The sequence below is a fragment of the Gadus chalcogrammus genome, chromosome 11 (assembly GCF_026213295.1).
Source record: "Gadus chalcogrammus isolate NIFS_2021 chromosome 11, NIFS_Gcha_1.0, whole genome shotgun sequence".
Taxonomy (NCBI): Eukaryota; Metazoa; Chordata; class Actinopteri; order Gadiformes; family Gadidae; genus Gadus; species Gadus chalcogrammus.
This window is the reverse complement of record NC_079422.1, coordinates 14,957,957-14,983,250: the sequence shown is the minus strand read 5'-3', so window position 1 is coordinate 14,983,250 and position 25,294 is coordinate 14,957,957. Positions and strand designations below refer to the sequence as shown.

Here is a 25,294-nt window from a genome sequence, read left to right as displayed (position 1 = left end):
TATCTTTGTTGCCTAGAGACAATGGTGGGTATTTCGCTTGTCTGAACCAAAACAAAAAGCAAAACAAATGATGGTTGAACGGACACATTCATCCAAAGGTTTTTTTATTAAAAGAGGGGGCAAAAGGACTACATTGAAAGTGAACACTTAGTTTGTTGACTAATGGGAAAATCCATGTAGAAAATTAAAACCCACCATAAGAGGCCATTTTGATCCATTCACACAGGGCCTGTAGTTTATACAACAGATTAGATGTGCAAAAGGGTCTTAACATCTACAAAAAGCATGAAAAAGACTAAAGCCCATTAGAGAAGAAAAACGGATGAAAGAACATTTTAAGGTAAAATAATGTCTGAGACCAGAGAGTAAGATGTGCCATGAGATTTTAAAGGGTGGTGGATCATAGCTCCATTATTGATGAGGCTTGAGTTTAGGTTTCAGGTCTAGAGGAAATGATAAGGTGTAATGCAATGGTCTGCTGTGATCACAGACAGCTGCTCTGCATATTCCAGGTTCTTGTAGATCAAAGTGAGGCCACACTGAGCCTCCAAACGAAGACCTTGTATGTGCCAAGCACCAAAATAAATAGATTGCTTTGTACTTATTTACGTATATTTTGAGCTGGTTCGTGACTAAACAAGTGAAGAGGATCGCGTGAGTCACTGTTATATTAAATAAAGCATTGAGCAACACAATGAAGAATTTCAAGAAGGGGGAGAAAACATCTGTCTCTTTGCTTGATTGTTATTGCTCAGTGCTTACCATGTTTTCTGGGCCTGCACATGTAATCAATACCTCCAGGCAATTTGAAGCGTGATCAGTTTGGATGGATTATTGCCTGGCAGCAAGGCTTCTGCATTGATTCTCTCATCATGTCAATCATTGACAGTGACATCTTCCAACTCTCCCAAATTCCATGCATCAGCAAGAGTAAGGTTTGCCGTTCATCCCATTGTTCCTGGGGTGAAAGACGCCCAAGATCTGGTTGTTTTGTCTGATAGGAAAATAAAAAATATGTTGTTTTTTTGCGATCATTTTTAAATTGTATTTTGCATAGGTTTACGATACCCCATTGTGAAGCATAAAATTGAAGCAAAATTTGCAAAACGACGATAGCCAAGTTGTGCTCTGGCCCATTGTAACATGCTGTGGCTCTATTTAGTTTTGCAGTGAATAGCATAGTTTCAATGTCACATACTTAAGGGCTTGAATACCATATGCACAGCTCAGGAGCTGTGATACACCGTGTTGGAACTATGAGAGGTTTAACGTGGTGTGCAATGTAATATCCTCAATTTCTTAGAGATGGGGTGATCTGGAAACAAGTAATAGATAGTGTCCATGCATATTTTACGTTTGGTTCCTGATCTCATGTTTCATTACTTGTGAGAACCTCAACAGATTTGACAAAGTAAGATGGTGCAATGTTGAGTATGGGTTGCATGGTAACCTTTGGAGTTGAGTAACTCCAAAGTTTATATTTCACAACAGTTGAAATCATCATATCAAATTGGCTTTACAAACCTCATTTACAAAAAATACGTGTAATATTAGTTTTTATATGAACTCATATAGGTACATGGCAGCATTGTTGTGCTTCAGACATAAGGATATGCATACATTCAAGTATTATCATCATTGTGGTTCATGATAGTCATAAAGACATTGCTATTACTGGCAACTCTATAAGCCTGCATACCAATAACACAGTTAAACCAGACGATTTAAGCTAAAACAAGTCAATATTTGTCATTCCGTAACTCAATTGCAAAACTCCATTTAGTCATAATGGCCTCTGATAATGAGGAAGCTCTCTGTGGTCATGTGACACAAGTGGGCCCTAATCATTGGACTGTTACAGTAAGTCATGGCAGTTTATTGGCATAGAATTCCATAATGGCGCGGATCAATACCCGCCCAGGAGGCTTTACTCTCAGCCGGATTTGACACGTTTGAAGAACTACTGGCGAGGGGGGAAACAGGCTCGCGAGATCAACCCATACCTCGGTGACCACCCAGACGGCCCTCAACAATGAACATCTACAACTCCCCCAGTGAGTACATGATGGAGACAGACCATCCCCGTAGACTGGGGTTGTCTTCCAAAGTCCCAGGGACAACCTCGGGCCAAAATAATGTCTGCAAGATGGAGGGGGACAAAGAGTACAAGCAGACTCTTGGCCCCTTGACACCTCTTCCTCCTCCTCCTCCCCCTCCTCCCCCCGGTGCCTTCTCCTCCTCCTCCTGCTCTACCTCCACCTCCTTTGATATCTCTGTGTGAGGAATAATATAGGGCTTTGGGGAGCAGGGCTGTGAGATAAAAGGCCACATCAGAATGATGATCTCTATCGATCGGTAACCTTGGTCACACAGAAGAGGGCCGCCATTTGTCACGTCCAAACCGAACACAATGGCTGATCCACGGCCACTCTGACGAATTACGCCTGTTCCTGTGACTTTGCTTAATTGATGACTTCTTCCTTTTGAGGTGTACAGCCACTCTGGGATCCCCACAATCATTGATTGGTTGGTTTTTTGTGTGTTTTTTTTGTGGTGAAAAAACATGTTTGCTGAAAACTGCGCAAGATAAGCCCATCCTCACCTTGACTATGAAAATGCTGTTGACCTTGCATAGTTAAAACAAGGATGAGGACTCTTTGAAAACTAAAACTCTTGACTTGAAAAAAGGTCTACGCTACGCTTTATTATTGAACTTGCACGGCGTAGACCTTTGTCATATTCCCCTGAATATACAATATCTAAAGAGGTGCAATCGTCAACGTAATTTGTAAGACTGATATACAGTATGCATACAGAAACACACACACACACACACACACACACACACACACACACACACACACACACACACACACACACATACACACACACACACACACGCACACACGCACGCACGCACGCACGCACGCACGCACACACACACACACACACACACACACACACACACACACACACACACACACACACACACACACACACACACACACACACACACACACACACACACACACACTCACACAAACAGAGGCTATGTGTCGCACTGATACTGAGCAGAATAAAAGTCTTAAGGTATTTTACCTTATTTTACCACATGCTTCATCCACCATCCATCCAGCCAATCCATACAGGAAAGAATCTGAACGTGCAAGCCACCCAGTCGTATAGCTAGAGATCTGGAGAACATAACTTTGTCATCTTTACGGGCCTGTTTGAAAACCTACTCCTCGCAGAGCGGCCAAGAAAGCAGCCAAGCAGTAGGTGGGCAGCTCCTTGGCCTTAAAGGTGAACCCTCGCCAAAAGGGGATTCAAGACCTTCCTGTACAGGCCTTCATTTAAGAGAATGGCAACTATCCCAGCAGGGGTGTACATTCATTTGACAGGTTTTTCTTGGACGCACAATACCATATTTAAATCAGGCACAGTAAAAATTAACAGTTAACTAAATTGGAGGGGTAGATTGTGTTTATTGTAAGAGCAAAGCCCAGAACGTGAAATCCTTATTGCCTGTTATATTTTGAGACAGGTAAAGCACAGCTAGTGAAGGAAAGAAATGTGTATTGATTTCAGGCTCAGATAGAGAGAAAGCAGGGGGGAGGGTGGGAGAGGGGGAGGAAAGGAGGAGCAAGAACAACGAAAAGAAAAAGAAGTTGTGCAAAAAAGGATCACTTTTGGATTTAAAGCACCTATCTAAGATCCCAGGGCCTTGAGATTGGGATTGGATTACTGTCGGGTAGATTTACTCCAGTGGCTCTTCGCCACTACATCATCGCAGGGCCCCCTGCCTCTGGATCAATGGGGATATTTACTGCGGCTGTTTCTGGTAGACTTTCACAGTAGGCAGGGCATTAAACAAACAGCCCACAGCAACGTCCCCACGCCTGTCTCTGCCGGTTCACGCCGTGCCATTCTCCGAGGACAGGTAGCGCGCTGGTGCAACTGAGTTGGATGTCATAAAAAGTACCTCCATACATGGTCAAGGAACGGGCTTAAGGGAGATTCCGAGGATAAATGATATCCAACTGTGTGTACATTTGTTGTACAGAAATGTCTATGAAAGCATGAAACTCTGGAAAAAATAAAATTAATTTATTTTTAAATTACGATGTTATTAATAAGTAAGTTCATCGTTCTAAATTACCCTGAATTACTAAATAAATTAAGATTATATATATATATATATATGTGTGTGTGTGTGTGTGTGTGTGTGTGTGTGTGTGTGTGTGTGTGTGTGTGTGTGTGTGTGTGTGTGTGTGTGTGTGTGTGTGTGTGTGTGTGTGTGTGTGTGTGTGTGTGTGTGTGTGTGTGTGTGTGTGTGTGTGTGTGTGTGGTTGTTCTATGAGACCACGAGTGAACCCAGACACAATAGTATCACATAGTTACAAACTGCCACAGAATTACTGGAATGCAACTTAGATATGATGTGAAAATAACCACTTATCCAAAATTATCATTGCAGACATATTGGCAGAGTACGTCCCAAGACTTATTGTTGTCAGGACAAACACAGTCCCTATCTCATACGTATTATGATGGTGCCACATGTTCTCGGTTAGGCCACTCAAACAAAGCAATCACTTTTACAAGTCATCAGGTCCACATTGTCAAATTGTTTGCTGGGTGTAGTTACAGTGGTTATTGTGTCCAAAATGTAATTTGCTCATGCATTACATAACATTAGACCATTGTAGGATGGGGGGTGTCTGTATTGCGACTTATGTGGTCACATTCAGGGGGCTAATATAAATTTATTTCTAGAGTAATGGATTTACCATTATCACCATCTCTGTAGCACAGTCCTGCATACACGCATACACTTCTACAGGCTCACACATGCAGTCTTGCGTTTCTGGAAAGCGAAGCCCATCTCTGGAACAGGTCAACGCCAGCCATTTGTCCCAAAAGGTCTTAACTCAATTGACAATTCACGTTATTTTCTAGAATATTGTATTTAAATTATATATTTGAAGAACCTTTTCTAAACAATGTTTTGTTAAGTTGAACCACCATTAAACATAATTATGTGTTTGTACATAACAGCCTCTTTTAAATTAATAAATTGAAATAATAACTAATAAAATTGATTTGTAAGAATTGTATGTGGCTGACTTGTAGCAAAAAAAAAAGCTATTCAACAAATGAACTACATATTGTTCACTTCACCAAATGAACAATACAACAGATATTACAAAATGTATATGGTATATTTATTTGACTATTCTCTGGAAAATTATTTTGATGATGCTGTACTTATATCTAATATGTAATACAAATATGCGAAGAACAATGCACAGAAGGACACGACTAAACATGGGTGACCTGTTGTCTTTTTTATTTACGAACGCTTTGATTGTTGGGTTTGCACTCTGGGTGGTACAGATGCAACAACAGACAACCAATTTTGCAAATTGTAGGAGTGGTATGCTGGAAACATTTTTTTTTTTAACAGCACGTGATAGATAGCTCAGTCAAAAGGTTAACGGTAACTCACAGACAAAACGTCTCGTTTTAAAAAGTGCATTCACAAACATGACAAATACTCCCAACTCATGATGTCTATTTTTATGTGATACAAAATATGCATACCTGTTCTTAGATTTGTCTGTATTTCTATACATAGATATTTCTCCAAAGGATATTTTTCTTCTCTTTTTACAAAGGTTAAAAGCAGGGTTGTGTTCATAGCAGCTTTAGATATCTCTCCCCTTTTACCGTGTACCATGTCTCACATAGTCTCTCTAAAGATATCACAAAAAAAATAATCAACCTTTTTATCTGTTGAATGACAGGTCATCTTTATTGAAGGAGATATTCATAAGCGAAGCCTGCATTTTAGAAAAAAATGGATCAATAAAATGCCTGGGTCATTAAATATATTTTGTATACCCGCTTTTTTGTCAATATTATAAATACTAAAGACACAGGACAATATTATAAGACAATGCTGGGAGACTAAATGTAAAGATTAAAATAGTTCAAACCTTTTTTTGTTCAAGTTTTCTAGTTTGTGAGAAAAAATTACCAGGCGAACACAGAAACAGTTCATTTCAGTCCTTTCTTCAATTTATCCCTAGCCCTTATTTAAAAAGGAGCAATCGTGTAGCGCTTTCCAAACAGGACTTTAGCATGTAGTCCTTATGCCAAGCTCTCACCCCGCCTGCTTAAGTCCTGTTCAAATATGATGCTTTCTGATCACAAATGAGACAGTATACAGTTTTTTTCTTCCTAAAGCAGTCAAACATACTGATAGAAACCAATGAATACCATGCAAATCTTGCAAGACGACAGACTCTCAAACAAGAGACAAAGTATTTTTCATATGGGCGAAATATCAAGGAGGTGAATGAGGGAAAGGCAAAGACCTCTAATGAATACTAAATACTATATTTCCAAAATCAAACAAAGAAATTACTTCAGCTGTACATAATATAGTACGTATGAGTTCAAACTGTATTAGCAGTTTCTTTTTTCTTTTTACTTTCAGACTTTTTCAAAGCCTACCTTGTAATAACACTGGCAAGTCTTTAATTGATTCCGATTTCTTTGTTCTCCTCCATGAACCTGGAGAAAGGTCGGGTGGATCCCAACTCAAGTCCAGCCTTCTCCATGCCTGTCATCGGAGGGCTACGGTCAGCATGCACCCGGTCCATCCCTCCAGACATCGACCCGAGGGAAGGCATTCCAGTTCCCCCTAGGCTAATGGGAAGCTGGGTGATGCCCCCATTCTGGATCACTGAGATCTCATTGTTTTTCATGGCCAGGCCATTGGTGATGGCGGCCGCATATTGGTTCCAGAAGCCTGGGTCGACGTTCATGGCCCGAGCAGCCAGGTCCTTCTGAAACATCTCACTGAACTTCATGGCATCGCCACCCAGCAGTGCCATGGGATTCTCCACGGACAGGCGTCGACCTCTGCGGGCGGGGGCATTGTTCCACATATGTGTCCCCATGTGAACCTGAGGGAAACACCATCAAATATTAAGAACATATGCAAATATCTATTGTAATGCTGGCTTGTCTGTAAATGTTACATGTATTCTGTGGATGAAGTAAGATAGAAACTATGTATGGTGAATGTGAGGAAGGACACTTTCCAATTTCTGCACAATTTTAAAAGGTTTAGTGACATGCATTCCACTGTAGCCGAACCTACCTTTAGATTGCCTTTTGTGGTGAAAGCCCTTCCACATATCGAACAGCCAAACGGCTTCTCGCCCGTGTGTGTGCGCTCATGGATCTGCAGGGCACTGGCTGAAGAGAAGTTCTTCCCGCATGAGTGGCAGTTGTGCTGCTTAGGTGTGCGCCGCGGAGGTGGTGGGGCGAGCATTGGCGTGATGCTGGGGCTCATGGTTGTTTGGGGTGCCACGGCTGGAACTTGGATGCCCAGGGGCAGGTGGGGGCTGTCCGTCAGCGACATCGTCTTACCATGTCCGTTCATTTCCATTTTGATCATGTTAGACGCTGTGCTTGCCAGATTTGGAGGATTGAGGCCTGAGGAAAAGATGAGAGTCTCATTAGTTGATATATATATATATATATTTGATCACCTCATCATTTGAATGATGAGGTTAACAAATATGTCAATATTTACATTCATTCACAAATAATGGGAAGTGTTAGATTCCCCAGAGGTAACTGTTTTGTACATACCTCTGTCTCTACTGAGGAAACAGCATGTTGAAGTGGCTCTCATCCTTGATGAAATGCCTGCCAGGTTGAGTGGCAGTCAGGTCCAGAGCCCCTGTGCCTTCAGAGGCAGGGAGCGGAGAGGGAGTCTCCGATTTCTCAGACTTAACTGTTGCCACTGGGATATGGATCTCCTGCCCTTCTTCGGCTGTTGAGGCACCACCGCCATTGTTAATGTGAAGTGTCATGGGGGACTTTGGATGGAGACTCTCTGAATGGCTGTGAGCTGGCGACAGGTGCTGCAAAGAGTCAGAGGACTCCGATAGGGCTGGACTCCCCAAGCTCTGACCGTCAATAGCTCCTACTCCAGAAAAGTTGTCATGAGAGAAGAAATCCCCCTCCCCTGCAAAGCCATTGCCATTCTGTGAAAGCTTGTGACTGAACGAGTGGCTCATGTTAGCAGTGGAATCAATCATCTTCATCTGGTTTTCCAAAGCTGCAATGCTTGAGATGACAGAGGTGGGCGGTGAGCAGCCAGGGGAATATGGTTTGGAACTGTCGATGTCTACTCCCCCCAGGTCATCTTCATCATCCATTGCCTGCTCCATCTCATCCAGAAGGTCATCATCATAACTGCTCATTGCGTCCAAGCTCCTCTCATCAAAGGAAAGGTCTGTGTCCATCTCCTGTAGGCTTTCGGGCAGTGGAGTGTTGGGAATCTGCCCGCCCATATGCATACGGATGTGCTGCTGAAGCACAACAGCATTGGTGAACTTCTTCTGGCATATTGGGCAGGAGTGCTGGACACGAAGTGGAGGTTTGGACCTGTGGACACCAAAGTGTGTTTTCAGGTTCCCTTTTGTGGTAAACGCCCTCCCGCATATCTTGCACTTGAAGGGCCTCTCGCCAGTGTGGATCCGGTAATGCATCTTCAGTGCACTCTGACAGCTCAGGACACGATGGCAGATCACACATTGATTTGGGTCTGTCATTTTCTTGTCAATGTTTTCAACCAATTGCTGCAATTTTGAGGTCTCTGATGTTTGCATAGAATCTAGGAGGCCTCCAAAGGGAAACTTGGCCTTGAACTGATCTGAGAGCATGGGAAGGACTGGGTGGGACACAGGATTAGGATTTGAGATTGGTTCAGGTACCTGACCACTGCTAGACAAGGTGGTAGAGCTGACATTTGTGGAAAGGTTTACTTGAGTCACGGTGGTATTCGTGTAGGTGTTCTCCCCAGGTCTTGAGCAAGTTGGGGGAAGGTGAATACCCTCAGGCTTCAGGAGAGGAGGAGGATCGCTCCCTAGGCTTGGTTTTGGGGAGGGTGACAAAGTGGTCATGCCAGAGTCAGTGAGGATATTCGGTGAGAGAGATGCACACTCACTTGAGGGTGGAGAAGTTCTTTGAGGTGATCTATTGAGTGGGGTGAGGCTTGGAGACTCACCAAAACCTCCCATCATGCTTGGCAAAGTGGAAGGAAGCTGAAGCCCAACTGAGGTAGGGATGGTGGGCAGGACTGGTTTGCTATCTAGCCATGTGGTAACAGGCTTCTCTGGCGGCAGAGACATGCCATAGGGAATGCCTGAGCTAGTGGGTACATTGTCCAGGTACTCTGGCACAGGGTATGGGTTCATCTGAATGTGGGGATATTTCTCTTTGTGCCTCTGAAAGTGGACTTTGAGGTTGCCTTTGGTAGAAAAGCGGTTGCCACATATGTTACACTTGAAGGGCCTCTCACCAGTATGCGAGCGCAAGTGGATCTGCAGGGCACTGTCACTACCAAACACCTTGGCACAGAATCGACACTTATGCTTGAAGAATGGGTCCTCGGAGCTTGGTTTTTGTGTCGAACACAGACACGTTGGGGGGTTTTCCCTTGCGATGCTTCATCAGAGCAGAGAGTGGGTCCAGAGCATTGGCCGTTGCTGCTATGCTGGCAAGCGGGTTGGGGAAGATCACACTGCTGGAAGAGCTGTGAGATATCAGTGGTAGGTTGGAGGCTGAGCTTAGCAGACTGCTGTGGCTCAGCGATGGAGGTGTGTGGTGTGTTTCTGGGGAGGGCTGAGCTGCTGCTACTGATTCCACTGCCACTTGCGGTCAAACTACTACCATTGTTGATGTTATTCGAGCCGGAGGATGAGATGGATGGCAGCAGAGATGAAAGAACACTGCCATTGGTTGGTGGGAAGGCCGAATTGTTTGAGGAAGTGCTGGGCACTGAAGAGTTGAGAGAGTTGAGAGACGGCTGGCTCTGCGGTGTGTTTGACAGCGGCACATCCATTGCTGAGGTCAGAGAGGACGGGCCTGGACCACCGAGAGAAGCTGGCAATCTCATTGGTAGCTGATGGACCGGAGGAGTGATGAAGCTGTGAATCTGAAGCTGGCTTGGTATCGACGGACCACCGACAGAGGGAGCGCTTTGGGCCCCAGTATTGGTACTGTGGTGTGTGTGATGGTTGAGAGCCGGCTGGGAGGATGACGGTCTGTTCATCAGCGCCACCTGATTACGTATTTGCTCTATCAGCTGCAGCTGGTGGATCTGCTGCTGCTGGAGGGCCATCAGCTGGTCCAGGATCATGGGAATGGCCATGGTGGAGACGCCACTGCCCACTGCAGCCTTCACGCTCTGCGAGAACTGAGCCACGGCCACCCGAGTGCCGTGCAGCGTCTCCAGGGTGACGTTGGTGCTAGGCATAGCATAGCCGGTGGCAGGGGAGGGGGATGCGTCACTGAGCAGAGGTAGGCAGCCTTCAGGCTCAGGGGACATGTCTTGCTCTTCAGGATCCAAGATTTTCTCAGGAGACAGCTCCACTTCCATGGCGTCGTCCTCCTTCTCCAGGGCGCCGACCCCCTCGAAGCCCGTCAACTCTGGGACCTCATCGATGTCTCCGGCCGTGCTGTGGTTGCCCTCTCCGGGCTCGTCGCTGTCCGCTTGTTCGCTGGAGCAGCTGGGTTCAGGGGAGGGCTCGACAGGGTACTCCTGGGGAGGATCGGGCGTGCCCTCATTCTCATTTACAATGAGCACCAGCGGGTTCTTGGTGCAGCTCTTCAAATGTTCACAGAAGTCGGACCACTTGAAGAACTCAGCGCAGCACTTCTCACACACATGGGTCTCCTCGCTGCCACTGCGGCTCTCGTTTCCACTGTCAGCGTCGTCCAGCACCTCTCCATGGGCTGCGGAGTGACAGAGGTCAGGGAGGAGAGGGAGGGGGTTGGGTTCAGGGGGGGAGGGAAGAGAAAAAGAATTCATGAATAATCAACCGTGTGCACACATATTTTGTAGTGCAGTCCAGCAAAGGTTTAACCTCTGTTTTTTCTTTCTTTTAACATAAACAAAATCAATATTTCTTTTCCTTTTTTCACAAGCTGAACAAATTGCCCTAGTTCACCAATTCTCAAGACCCAGTTTTGCGCATTGCCTCCTTCTCCATAGAGCCAGCTAATAATTTTCTTTGTGCAATCCATCAAATTATGAGGGCCTATCAATTGTGGATACTGGGCTTAATGAAATTCCATAGAAGCTATTGATTTCCAATATTTCATACAATTCACAGCCGCCTCATCTGTTGAGTACAAATCAGGTCTTTGATGGCCCCATTAGGATTCCCCTCTGCTATCAAGCCCAGTCATTTCCACCTGAATTTCAAACGTGTTAGTCTCTGCACTTAGTATTAGTAACATTATATTAAAGCGCAGTATCCAAGAAAGAGAGAAAAAAATAATTCCCCTCCAACCCACCACAACCACACACACACCTTTTATTTTACAGTTTATAAAACCTTAGTTTAATGATTTCATAATATAATTCAAAGTCTATCTGACATCAATGTGATGAGCAAAAGGTATATACACAAAATATATACATTGCGCTAGATTTTACAAAGATCTCTCTCTCTCTCTCTCTCTCTCTCTCTCTCTCTCTCTCTCTCTCTCTCTCTCTCTCTCTCTCTCTCTCTCTCTCTCTCCTCTCTCTCTCTCTCTCTCTCTCTCTCTCTCATTCTCTCTTTCTCTCTCTCTCCCTATATATTGGTCTCCCCACTCCCACATATCCTGTCTGGCTGTCTCATGCTCTCTGAAATAAGACTTAACAAATTACATGCTATGCTATGGCAGCTATGTTTCTGATTAGTTACACATGTATAATCACGGCCGTAGGAAGCCACTTCCTCTTCCAGAGACTACCATAGAGGGCAAAAGAAAAGCCAGAGTGTGCCCCGTCTGCCCCGATCATGGACCTTGTTTGCACCTGATCAAAACCATGAAAGAAATTCCCTATTTTGTATATTTATTTGGATATGTGCAAAGCCATCGCATGGCATATTTTGCTTGTGTGTGTGTGTCTGGATGTGCTGTAGGGTTGGCTTTCGAGTGTGTGTGTGTGTGTGTGTGTGTGTGTGTGTGTGTGTGTGTGTGTGTGTGTGTGTGTGTGTGTGTGTGTGTGTGTGTGTGTGTGTGGGTGTGTGTGTGTGTGTGTGTGTGTGTGTGTGTGTGTGTGTGTGTGTGTGTTTGTGTGTGTGTGTGTGTGTGTGTGTGTGTGTGAGAGTGTGTGTGTGTGTGTATGTGTGTGTGTGTGTGTGTGTATGTGTGTGTTTCTGTGTTTGTTGAGATGTCAGTATAAAACGAAAAGCTAATGAAATAAGATTCCATCATAATTTTTCACATGGTAACTCTTGGTTGACCGAAATATGCTTGCTGTAAGCTTAAATTCAAGTTATTAATGTTATGAAGACTAAAGTCCTGTACGAAAAACACCAAACTGTGCCGCTAGTCTAAATTTCCTTTCCAATAATTAACACAGGGCCACTGTCCGCTTTGGAAATGTGAAGTCATTGCAAAGCATGAATCTTAAATATATAGATTTAAATAAATTCTGTAACTCAGTATACAATATCAAAGACCAATTACACTTCTGTAATAATTGTATGCAACTTGAACTATTTTACGAAGATAAAACACAAGCAGAGGGATGGATGCCTTGAGTTCCCTACGCGGAGCATCCAAGGCATCCTGCCCTACAGCGAGTCCGTCAGTGGGCCCGTATTTGGGGTTATACAACTAGGGTCCTGTGTCTCAATCAATTAATAATTACCAGCCTGGCAAAAGGCAGACGAAGGGGCAGCTGCACGCCATCAGTCCTCACATCTGCAGGGACGCAGGGAGAGGGGGCAGGGAGGGCCTGAACACGTAATCTAATTGCATTTGTTGAATTATTAAGATCAAGAAATGGGTTTGATTTGTATTTGTGTTGGGGAATTTCATGACTTTTTATAAAGCAATTTCTTTTTTTCTTTGTTTCTGTCCCCTTCTCGTATCTTTTTAAACAAGGAAGGAATTTAAGCAGGGTAGTAAAATATTTCCATCAATTATTTCTACTTTTTAAAAATATTTGTATAAATCTAAAAAGAATCCAACTCATACATCCTTAAACAAAACCCAATAAATAACCGGCAGAGTAATGGGACCATGACGGCAGGCCGGGAAATGTCCTTTAACCGGGCAGTGGACAGCGGAGCTCATTTCCATAATTGAGGGTTGAAAGGTCAACACAAATGAGTAGGCATTGAGTTGAGCTGATTAGTTATTAGAATGGTATTACTGTCAATCTCTTTTATTCAGTTGCACAATTACAAGTGGGGTCCTTTGTATGCCTATGACCTCGCGGACGCATGCGCGATAGAATGTGCACATGTAACACAAAACACAATCAAACATGCCTGCTCGCTTAAACACATATGCGTCTCTGTTTGACACATTGGGGTTTATACAATCATGGATGTTATATAATATTGATATATATTCTAGTATTTTGTAAAGCTCCTTTAGATTTAGAATTTACTGTTTGAGATTTTGTTTTTTTATTAAGCTATTGAAAATATATTGCTTCATACATTTTAAAAGAGGATATAAAAATAATAATCTGAATTATAATATACAATTGTACGCTAAAATATTACGACATTATTCTGAAATTATTTTGGGAATTACAAGATACAAAACAGTTTACAGATTCTGTATTTATTTATAAGGGCACTTATTAATGTTATTACTTCAGTATTAAAATCTATTAAATTACTTTAAAATAATCACACATAGATAAATATTGTTGGTCAGGTCCTTAAAATGGATCACGAATGTCTCATTATATGGAGTCGACATTTTGTGGCTGTGTCTTTCTGTGCGAGAAAAAAGCGAGAAAAAGATAGGGAGAAAGGGTGAGGTGCGTGTGTGTGTGTGTGTGTGTGTGTGTGTGTGTGTGTGTGTGTGTGTGTGTGTGTGTGTGTGTGTGTGTGTGTGTGTGTGTGTGTGTGTGTGTGTGTGTGTGTGTGTGTGTGTGTGTCTGTGTGTGTGTGTCTGTGTGTCTGTGTGTGTGTAAGGGTATTGATTCTCCAATGGCACAGGAAAGGAAGGCATGTGAAACTCCAATCCGTTTTTCATTTCTTTAAGTCTCTTCTTTTACTCAGATGCAAATACGCAGCTCAACATTGTCAATAGGGCGATTGTGGACTTTGAATGTGCGTATCAGCTATCACGCTTAACAATCTCTGGCATGCTAACTGAAACCGTTAATCTTACATATTATATCACACAAGGCATTCATGCTTTCCACTGGGAAAGGCACAGAACCATGCGTTGAATTGAAAAGAAAGAGCAATTATGAACGCACAACTCGAAAACAATTTCCAGATACACTTGAGAGGATAAAAACACGCAATCACATGCATACACACACACACACACCCACACACCCATGCAATCACATGCATACAGACAAACACACACACGTAATCACTTGGGTACGCACAAAAACACACACATACATGAATGCATGCACCCATACAGAAACGCACACAAACACACACGCATACACACACACACATTAACACACACACATTAACACACACACAATAACACACACACACACACACACACACACACACACACACACACACACACACACACACACACACACACACACACACACACACATTCACACACACACACACACACACACACACACACACACACACACACACACACACACACACACACACACACACACACACATACACACACACACACACACACACACACACACACACACACACACACACACACACACACACACACACAGAGACACACACACAGTAAGGTGGAGCGGTGGAGGAAGTCAGGTACTAAGGTTACTAATGACTGCGTTAACAACGCTGATAACAAGAGATGTAAATCATACAGCAAAAGAAGACAGCATGTTTCTCATCAAACAGCGGGTATGTCAATTAAGTGAGGTGTGCAAAGTATTTGTTTTCTCCAAAGCTGTTCAGAGATAATGCGAATTGAATTAGCACCAATCCTGGCATGCTAAAAATGTCATAAGAAAGCAGACGGAGTGTCAGGAACGTTGATTGTTCCTGGCCCAGCCAACTCTATGGGTTCTGTTAGACCTGCAAGCCTGACGCCAGGACCCTTAACAAGGACTGCTATAGGTCCGCGCCCAGCTGTACGAGAGGAGGGGTAGGGTGGAGGGCAAATAAGAGACCCCGCTTGGTTCAACAAAGTACAATTACATCGGTCGAGTTTTCCTTCATCGCTGAGATTTTGCATTATTTACCAGCTTTGGTCAGGGCTAGCATGTCAATATCTTGAGGAGAACATCTTTGTTTCGGCTGATGTTTTGTTTTCCTCTCAGGAGCGTCCCCTTATCTTCTATGCTAAGCTCTGTAGCCCCCGCTAGAGAGCTTACAGCTGGGTGCAAGCCTCTTCCTCCTCCTCCTTCTCCTCCTTCTCTCCTCCAGGCATCTGACCACGGAGCCACACGCTCTCATCACACCTGCAGGCCCCGACGAGACAGATTCTCACGAGCTACGCAGAGCCCCTCCTCCCCGTCCCACCGTCCTAGCAGACACTCAGCCCCCGACGCAGAGCATGGTACAGTCATATCTCTGCGCTAACAGAGGGGTCTTTGTGGCGAGTTCCTCGCAGATGTGTTGCAGCCAAAACATTAATGATTTGTTTGTATACGCAGCACCACAGCGATACAGTATTCAGTGACGCCACCCTGTCCTGGAGGACCGTGGAGATGCTGTCTTTGTCTCTCCAGTCATCGCATTTGCTTTATGTTTTACTTTTGAAATCAAATGGAAGGCCCAGAAACAAGCAGAACGTAACTGCATATGACTTGAAACTACAAATACATCAACAACAAGAAAGTATGATTTTGAGGCAAGCAAGTTAGCCAAAAAACGGTTTATCCTTGATAGGTTTTTCCACGGTGAAAAAAAGGATTATCTTATGTTCAAGGGAATGCTTCTCTTGCGATTTGATATTAGCTTTTTTTTCTACTCTGTGATTTTTCTCTCACGTTATCTCGCCTGGATGTGTGTTGTGAATTCTGGGTAGCAATTAAGAGCCAGATTTGAATGTTTGGGGATATCTTGAGTATGCCTGTATGGGTGGTCCAGAGACCTCCACTATTGGTGCTGCTGGGGGGATTAAAATAAAAGGCAAACAAAGCCTCGCTGGAAGAGGACTAGGGAACCTCCGTGTTGTCCCTGTTAGCTACAACCTGCTTACAATATGTCTCTCCGCTACTCCTCAACGGTCGATACATGTCCGCCTCAGAGTGGGTTTCTGAATGTGCTTCTACAAACTGTTTAGGAAATAGGCTTTAATATGGAGATGTTGGAGAAAATATTGAATGACTGTTGTTCATTTAACAAAATTCCCCTTTATGTTTCTTTTTAATGACATACAAACGTCTGTGTGTGTGTGTGTGTGTGTGTGTGTGTGTGTGTGTGTGTGTGTGTGTGTGTGTGTGTGTGTGTGTGTGTGTGTGTGTGTGTGTGTGTGTGTGTGTGTGTGTGTGTGTGTGTGTGTGTGTGCGTGCGTGAGTGTGTGTGTGTGTGTTATAGTGAGTGTGTGCATGTGCATGTGTATTTGATAGAGAAAGGGTGTGTGTGCGTGCAAGCACTGAATGTGTGTACCGCAGGACAGCTTGCAAATCCTGTGCATGCAAAGTCTGCGTCCATCTTCCCACCAGCAGTGTCCCCCAACCCCCCCCCCCCAACACACACACACTTCCCCTCCCTGAGGACCAAGGAGCTCAGAATGACTAAAGGGAGAGAGAGAGAGAGAGAGAGAGAGAGAGAGAGAGAGAGAGAGAGAGAGAGAGAGAGAGAGAGAGAGAGAGAGAGAGAGAGAGAGAGAGACAGAGAGAGAGACAGAGAGAGAGAGAGAGAGGGACAGAGAGAGAGGGACAGAGAGAGAGAGAGAGAGAGAGAGAGAGAGAGAGAGAGAGAGAGAGAGAGAGAGAGAGAGAGAGAGAGAGAGACACACACACACAGAGAGAAAGAGAAAGAAGCAAGTGCCAAAAAGATGAAAAGCCTGTCACTGTTAAACACTTTCCAGGGCACGGGTGCTCTATGCGCGACAAGGTCAACGCCACAGATGTTCCAATTGTACAATGAGCCTGACACAGAGAGGAGGGCCTGGACCCGGTCGGGGCAGGCGAAGGTTAAGACAGCGAGGGGTGTAATCGCGCTCCTTTAAGCCTGCCACCCTCTGGGAGAGTGTCCGGGAGCTCCGCGGGGGTCAGGAGAGAAGGGGGAGAAGAGGGTGGTTGGTGGGTGATGGTTGTTTGCGGTTGTTGCGGTGGGAGGGGGGGGGGGGGGGGGGTGCAGGAGGGGTGGGTTTGTGACAGATGTGTGCTCATTGACACCTCATGCTATTTTGTCTTTTCATGGGAGGCGGCGCGAAAACAAGGGTCCTAATTTGTCTCACTGGACGACAACAGAGTGTATAGGAACAAAAAATATATCGGAAAAAAAAGAACCTAACCGGAAAAGTAGTACATTTTAGAAAAAATATTACAATAGGTAAATAATACAAGAAAAACTTGAATTATAATGTATCATAATATATACTTGTAATTTCTTCAAATAATCTGTTATTTTTTGTTAAAAAAAATCAGTATTTTACCAAAATAAAGCTTTCATTCAAGCAGTTTATTACAAATCAGAATTTGTGACAGACACCTGTGCACACGTTAATTCTTGACTCTTGATCATTGCAAAAGGACGTGTATCAAACAATGATATCTTGTGCTACAAATATTTTCCCACTAAATTAATGAAAAGCATGTGCCATTGTATAAACTATGCCTGGATCATGTGGATCCCTAAAAAATATTATTTGCATTAGCAGGAGAAGGGCAAACTATTGCCGTCTCACAACGACAGTAGAAAACACAAAGCACTCTCATCATTTCCTATAGCAATTCATTGAGTTTGGCATTTTTGAATATCTCCAAGGTAACTTTGAATGAAAGACAGTATTTATTTGAGTGGTCCGTATGGGCATACTGTTCTCTGCCAAAGGCTTTGGATTGTCTTGTTGCAGTGTCTCCCAAGACAACAAGAACACCAGTATATTCCTTAAAACAAAGATGGGCCAGGCTTCTACTTTACATTCCACATCAACTCAATTTCATTCAAATGTGAATGCATGTCGGCTGTTCTCACACTAATGCTTTTCAGCATTGTCATTTTTACGCAAGTGCATTGTGTGAAGTTAATGTATGTGTGTGTGTATGTGTGTGTGTCTGTATGTGTGTCTGTATGTGTGTTTGTGTGTATGCGCACATGCACACATGTGTGAATGTGAATGAGAGTGTGCATGTGTTTCTGCATGTTTACATTTGTTTATTAAACAGATAGCCCTCGAATTCATTCTCTCTTAATGTTGTGTATGCCATTAGAAAAGTACCGTCCCACAGTATAATAAATTACATAATGAGGTCTTCGATTAGACTTCCATTAAAATGTGTAGCATATGTCTTCAAACTGAATCAAATATGGGATTTCCCCTACAAAAACAGATAAGAGGATTTGGTCTGACAGAAACATCTGATTGTCGATAATATTAAAATACAAAATATAACGTAGCAAAACAAAGGCCTCAAACGTAATTCAGCACAGAACCTCGATGTTGTGCAGAGGCATTTAGTTCAGCATAAATCAAATAGAGCGATGCCTCATCCTCATCAGAGCGACCCCTTCTTATACAAACATTTCCTCATGTAAAGAGAACTGCTCCCTTGAGATTACATCATGCCTTTCAGTTCAAAAGAGATCCCACAAAGGGCTTATGTGTGGTGGCCTAAAAGGGCCAAACTTGCATATCATGGCAGTGATTTGTTGAAAATGCACAGCGACTATAGGCACTCAATAAGAGTTTTGTAGGCCTAGAACGATACAATTCAAACTATTCATCCATTTAAAACAAAACAACAATAGCTAATGTTAAATTAATAATATCACACTCAGTATTAAAAACATTCTGTCCTATCAGTGAGTTTTTTTTACTTTACTACAGATTATTTAAAAAATGGATAGCCTATAAGATACGTTGATTCTTAGTCTTAAAGTCCCATCCGCGTATATTATCTTTCTCTGCTTATATCGCAAAACAAAAGAAAGAATATGACGTAATGACCTAATATACCTAATATGCAACAAAAACGTAGGCATAAAAGAAATGTATCAGATCTTTGCCCAAATTTAAAGACAGTGCACATGAATTGAGTTAGATTGCACGTTATTTTGGCTCGTGCAATCTAAGAAATATCGCAGAACGGAAAGAGTGAGGTGTGTACATCGGTGTAAAGAGAAACAATCTCAGGAGAAGAACGCAGTCCGAGGACCTTGCGTGCATTTATCTCCTTTTAGACCAAGAAAGGAGGTTATTGTCCGAGGCGTATTGCGGGCAATAGGCCCTATAATAAAGCCATTATAAAAATATAATTGTTGCTTACACAAAATATACATTTTCAGTTAATAAATTCGTAAACGTTTCCTCTAAAAATACTTATACACGCAGTGTTTGTGTGATATTATGGGCGCACGTTATTGGATGAAGGTGACAGACTGGTGGAAAAGGGTTCGGAAATGTTACCCAATGTATTATTTTAAATTAAATAATTGATTTAAAATGACTCTCAGACCTGACCAGAATTACTAATTACATCGTTATAATAAATGCAGTATAGGCCGGTTTTGTCTTAAATGACCTTAAGTTAATTTAAGTCCAGGTGCATATCGCATCAGCAAGTCATGTCTATTAAGTCGAAGCTCTGCGGTGAGTTAAGTTGATCGCGTTGAAAATTATTTTCAATTTGTTTATAAGTTAGAAAAGCATACACGAAAACTCGAAGCAAAAAAAAACAGAGTTAACCAAATACACCCCCATGTCACAACACACTGCCATCGCAAAGTCCATACCCTAAAACGCAACTATTTATCCCACTCAAACCAAGGTGTTCTCCCCATCCCAACTGTCCGACCAGCGGACACACTTTAAGCTGCCCCGCACCAGATGAAAGTAAAAAACCAAAACGTGCCTTTAACTAACTTATTACACATCGCATCACCAAAACACAAAGTCAACTATTTGTTGTGGATAAAAACAACACTCACCATTCTCAGAGAGGACTCCTCCGAGTGCGGGGTCCTCCTCGTCAGACTTGAGGTGCTGCGGCTTGGCTTGCTTGCGACGGGACATGCTGCTGTTGCTGCGCGGCGAGATGTCGCTGCTTTTTGCAGATACATCAGCTGCTGCTGCGAGCGAGTGGGTGAAAAAAATGTTCGCAAATAGTCTGGTAGTAAAAAAAAAAAATGACGGAAATTAGCTGGTGTTGCTGTTGCCGTGTGGATTGCGCATGTCGCTATATAATTATGATAGTGAATAATGCATCGCGATGAATGGTACCATGTGAGCGAGAGCAGATTGGCCAGAGTCCAGCAAACTCTACATTGGATATGGTAATGAGGGACGGACTAAGCAATTAGGTGCTTCACTCTCACGTCTGAAAGGAGAGGATCTGCCTCTTTTCTCATACCGTCCACCTCCTGCTCCTCCAAACACACCGAACTCGCTTGTTACGCCCAGCACTCAGGGAGGGGGAGTGTGGGTGTGTGTGTGTGTGTGTGTGGTGTGTGTGTGTGTGTGTGTGTGTGTGTGTGTGGTGTGTGTGTGTGTGTGTGTGTGTGTGTGTGTGTGTGTGTGTGTGTGTGTGTGTGTGTGTGTGTGTGTGTGTGTGTGTGTGTGTGTGTGTGTGTGTGGGGGGGGGGGGGTTTCAACGCGGAAGGTCAGCTTTTTGTGTGTTTTTTTCTCTCTTCTCGCGGTGATGGGCGCTCCACGGACTACGAGGTCTCACCGTCGCTCCTCTCCCCGCTCCTCTCCTTGTCGCTGTAGGCTGTGTGCTCCTTGACTCCCCGACGTGTAGGCTATGTGTTCTCCATCGGCCTGGGCTCCTTTTAAAAATAGATATTTAGTTAATGTCTCTTGCTCTCAGTGTCTCACACTTCTCCTATCTTCATTAGGCTACATTACTTTTTTGTGTGTCCCAAAGTATTTTTCTTCGAATGGATTGTAAAAAAAAAAAAAGAAAAAAAAAAGGGGTCAAGTAAAAAACGATTACAATTTAAAGTTCTTTCGGTATGGACACTCGGAGATGAAGTGATAGGCGACTCGAGCGGATCGGACGAGTAAAGTTGTCTCTGAGTGTTGCTCCTCCGCCGGGTCCAGAGTAGCGCAGCGTCCCCTCGCAGCGGCTCCACGGCGCGTCTTCCAAGACGCGGAGTCTCCACCGAACATCTCCGCTACGGCGCGCGGAAAAAAAAGTTGATTTGATCGAGTCGAGTCAAAAGGTCCCAATGCCGATTTGCTTCAGTTGTTTCGGTATGATAACTTGTGGGTGAGTGTGTGTGTGGTGTTGTGGGGGGGGGTGGTAAAGTTATTCCCTTCCCGAGCCTGTTTCAGCTCGCCTGTAGGCGAGACAGGGCGCTGATCGGGGCGCTTTCCCCGTAGTAGCCTTTTGCACACTTCGCAGATTAATCTAAAAAGAGACGCTCTTCGTTCTGATCTGACCCGCGTGCGAAGACGTCTTCCGTTCAAAGCGTGTTAAAGTTCACGTATGACAAAATGCTGACCCGCCATCATATTCTAGGAGTCTCGGTCCTCCATCGCCAGAGCAATTGTTAGGGGAGGTTGCCCTCGCTGTGGCTCTGGGTGTGTGTGTGTGTGTGTGTGTGTGTGTGTGTGTGTGTGGTGTGTGTGTAGTGTGTGTGTGTGTGTGTGTGTGTGTGTGTGTGTGTGTGTGTGTGTGGTGTGTGTGTGTGGTGTGTGTGTGTGTGTGTGTGTGTGTGTGTGTGTGTGTGTGTGTGTGTGTGTTGTGTGTGTTGGGGGGGGGGAGCTAAAGCCCTCCACCATAGGTTCAGCCCATTGCTTTCAGCGACCACTAGGATGTAGCACACCGTTTCTGTTGAAGGGATAGGATTTGAACGCACCGCTTTGACCTGATCATTTCAACCCAGTAATATCTCACTCATAACTATGAGGGCCTGCCAGCGTAGTAGTCCTCCTTCACTGTGAGGACCCCCCCAAAAAGTTAAAAGCGGTTTCTTTTTTTGGCACGTTGTGAAGCCTATTGGGTCTGTCTTGGATATTATTCACATTGTACGCACCTTGGTGAACATGTGATTCGTATATTTTGCGTCGGTTGAAAATGACGGATATGATTAATAAAATAATAGGATAATTAATGACAAATAATTCCGTAAACATTTGAGCCACCGTGACTCATTAATGTCTCATGGAAATCTTTGTAGCATATTATGGTCGGATAGGCCTATACGTATGTACCCCGATGGGAGCTCATGCTTGTTTTGTACTTTTTTGATATTTAATAAACATTGTATAATCTTACCACTGCTTGTTTGTGTGGTCTGCTTGCAGTGGATGTGTGTCTAGGAAACGGTGTGTGAAGCCAACTCGTTATGCATTTGTGTGTCGTAGTCCTATATTTCCAAAATGTTGTCACATTTATCGTTATAAGTTCTATGTTGGGGTCATGTGAAAACACGTCATGCGGAAATCCTACAAACCAAATAAAGACATTAATTGATCAACTCATTTAAATATATTGTTTTCTCGTGCGTTGCATGTACAGATTAAATTCACCGTGTGTGTGTCCTTCCGTGCGTGTGCGTGTTAGCCCCCCTCTCTCTCTTTCTCTCTCATATCCTCTCTCCTCCATCTCTCTCTCTCTCTCTCTCTCTCCTCTCTCTCTCTCTCTCTCTCTCTCCCTCTCTTCTCTCTCTGATTTTTTTTACCTGGTGCCTCTGCAAAACCTGTCCGCGTGGTCATTCGTACTATGGTGTTGTGTGGTGGTTTGTGTGTGTGTGTGTGTGTGTGTGTGTGGTGTGTGTGTGTGTGTGTGTGTGTGTGTGTGTGTGTGTGTGTGGTCGTGTGTCGTGTGTCCGTGTGTCGTGTGTTGTGTGCCGTGCGTGCGTTGCAGTGTTGGTTCGTGTGTGCGTGGTGGTGTGAGTGTGTGTGTGTTTTTGCGGAGAGTGGATAGGGAAGGGTGTATCATATTCCCTAGTGTCTAACAATATGCGAACAGAATCGCTTTGACAACCAAGTCGTCTTATCACACACACAAACTTTTAGTTTTTTGCTGCTCGTGTTTCCACGATCGCCTCATCCGAAGTTATGTGTAAAAGCTTTTATTATCTGGTATTAATAGATGCAGCCCCAGGAAGACAAAATCAGCTGTATTGATAATTGCAAGGAGTATACCCCAGCTACTGTATCGATCGGCGTGTCCTCCACTCCCCCTGCTACACAGAGATAAGAAGACAGACTCTTTAGAGCAATATAATTTATTTTGACCTATCTGCCTGCTACAGACTTATGATGAATAGCCGCAGAGGCTCAAGCCCTTTATCAAGAAAGTTACCCCTTGATATAATATTGATTCTTTATAACTAGCTCGCCACACAAAAATCAAACTGTCCAGTTGGCCATCATCATCATCAATATCATCACAAAGGCGATGGGATGAAGACCCTCACGCGTCCTAAAAGAGCTTTTCGCAATGTCTTCTGTAATCTTTATTTTGCTCATGATGAAAGGAGTGGAAAGAAGAAACATGTCGTTTAATCCTGCGGGCCCACACGCGCGCGCACTGACGTGGAAGCGCGCGCATGCGTGCATGTGCGCGTATGATCAGCTGTGGATAGGTTAAACCCCTGTTACATTTCTGCTTTCCACTGTCAATATACAATTTAAGCCTTTTAGCCTATAAGCTGTTTATCAGAACTTGATGATTTAAACGTGTGTTTTAATTTGGGCCTATTATTAATAATTTGTACATGAATTTTATAGATAATATATATTTATTTTTAATCATTTTCTTAATAGTGAGAAGCTATTGTTAGAAAAAAAACATATATTTGTCTTAGAACAGTTTTTGTTTGTCTTTAACTTGGCCGTGGTGTGTGTTTTGGCTGGGGGGGGGGGGGGGGGTGTAGTGGTTTGGACGCGGGAATGCGAGACAGCCCTGGCGGAAGAGGAGGGAGGGGAAGAACAAGTAACGTGTAATCAAACTACAATTTTATCCATTTCAACCCCTGGATCACTGTCGCAACAAGGTAGGACCAGGACTCCTTCCGCCTGCTCAGATCTATCAGATCTAGGGTAGGCTACAACGTCCGCTCCCGACACTCGCATGTTCGCATGTCTGCGTGAGAGACCGAGCGTGTGTCCGTGTGTGTGTGTGTGTGTGTGTGTGTGTGTGTGTGTGTGTGTGTGTGTGTGTGTGTGTGTGTGTGTGTTCGTGCGCGTGTGTGTATGTGCGTGTGTGGTGTGTGTGTGTGTGTGTGTGTGTGTGTGTGTGTGTGTGTGCGTGCGTGTGTGTGTGTGTGCGTGTGTGTGTGTGTGTGTGTGTGTGTGTGTGTGTGTGTGTGTGTGTGTGGGTGTGTGTGTGTGTGTGTGTGTGTGTGTGTGTGTGTTCAGCGAGCAGGGAGTCTCAACGGGACGCAGAAGAAGAGGTAAATGACGTTGTCAAGTTTTAACAACATGTAACAATTAATGTATAGCTATATATATATATATATATATATATAGATGATTCAATAATTATTAGAACAGCCTTGATGTGCGCGGCACTTAAAGAAGCATCATAATTTTGACTTTGCGACGCAGTAACTGGTGTTCCGTTTTCAGCTTATGTTGACACCTAGGCTAAAGCATCATATGTCGTCATTTCTCTTCCACCAATCAACGACGAGACTTTGCACTTTAACGCACTTTCAATATTATGGTGACGTTATGCAGCTTATTCGTTTGCGTTGTTCTCGGCAGATGTCAATTTGTGAAAGGGAAAAGCCTAATTGTATATGATCCATACAGAATGTTTTTTTTTTAGCTTTATTTGAACTACAAATCTGTCAACAGTAGGAGCGTAGAAAAACAATTTTAATGATTCTAGCATACTGGCAACATTTTCCTGAAGAGGTAAATAGGGTGATCATGTGATTTAAGTGGACTTTTTGTGACACAACTAGTAAATGATATCCGAGTGATCGGCTAATTGGATTCACACTGAGATGGTAGCGCAACACAAATATTTAGTTACCTGTTTCCAAGGAGTCAAGCTCAGTTAAAATATATTAGATAGCTTGTACCTGAGATGATTCAAATTTGATCTGACTGGGGCAATCTAACCTAATTGAAATGAATTGAATCAACCAATTTATTCGGCTACTGTAATTCAATTAGTAACTGTGGCTTGATGGGACGTTGGGTTCGC

At 43.7% G+C, this 25,294-nt stretch overlaps 1 protein-coding gene across 1 annotated transcript; it reads right to left on the bottom strand.

Moving 5' to 3' along the window:
- Nucleotides 1–5,387: 5,387 nt before the first annotated feature.
- Nucleotides 5,388–20,492, bottom strand: LOC130392581 (sal-like protein 3). The gene is given in 6 exon segments (XM_056603135.1): nucleotides 5,388–6,974; nucleotides 7,172–7,687; nucleotides 7,689–9,488; nucleotides 9,490–9,687; nucleotides 9,689–10,821; nucleotides 20,118–20,492. Coding segments are annotated over 6 exon segments (4,164 nt in total). The 5' UTR covers nucleotides 20,203–20,492; the 3' UTR covers nucleotides 5,388–6,542.
- Between the last annotated feature and the right edge of the window lie 4,802 nt (nucleotides 20,493–25,294).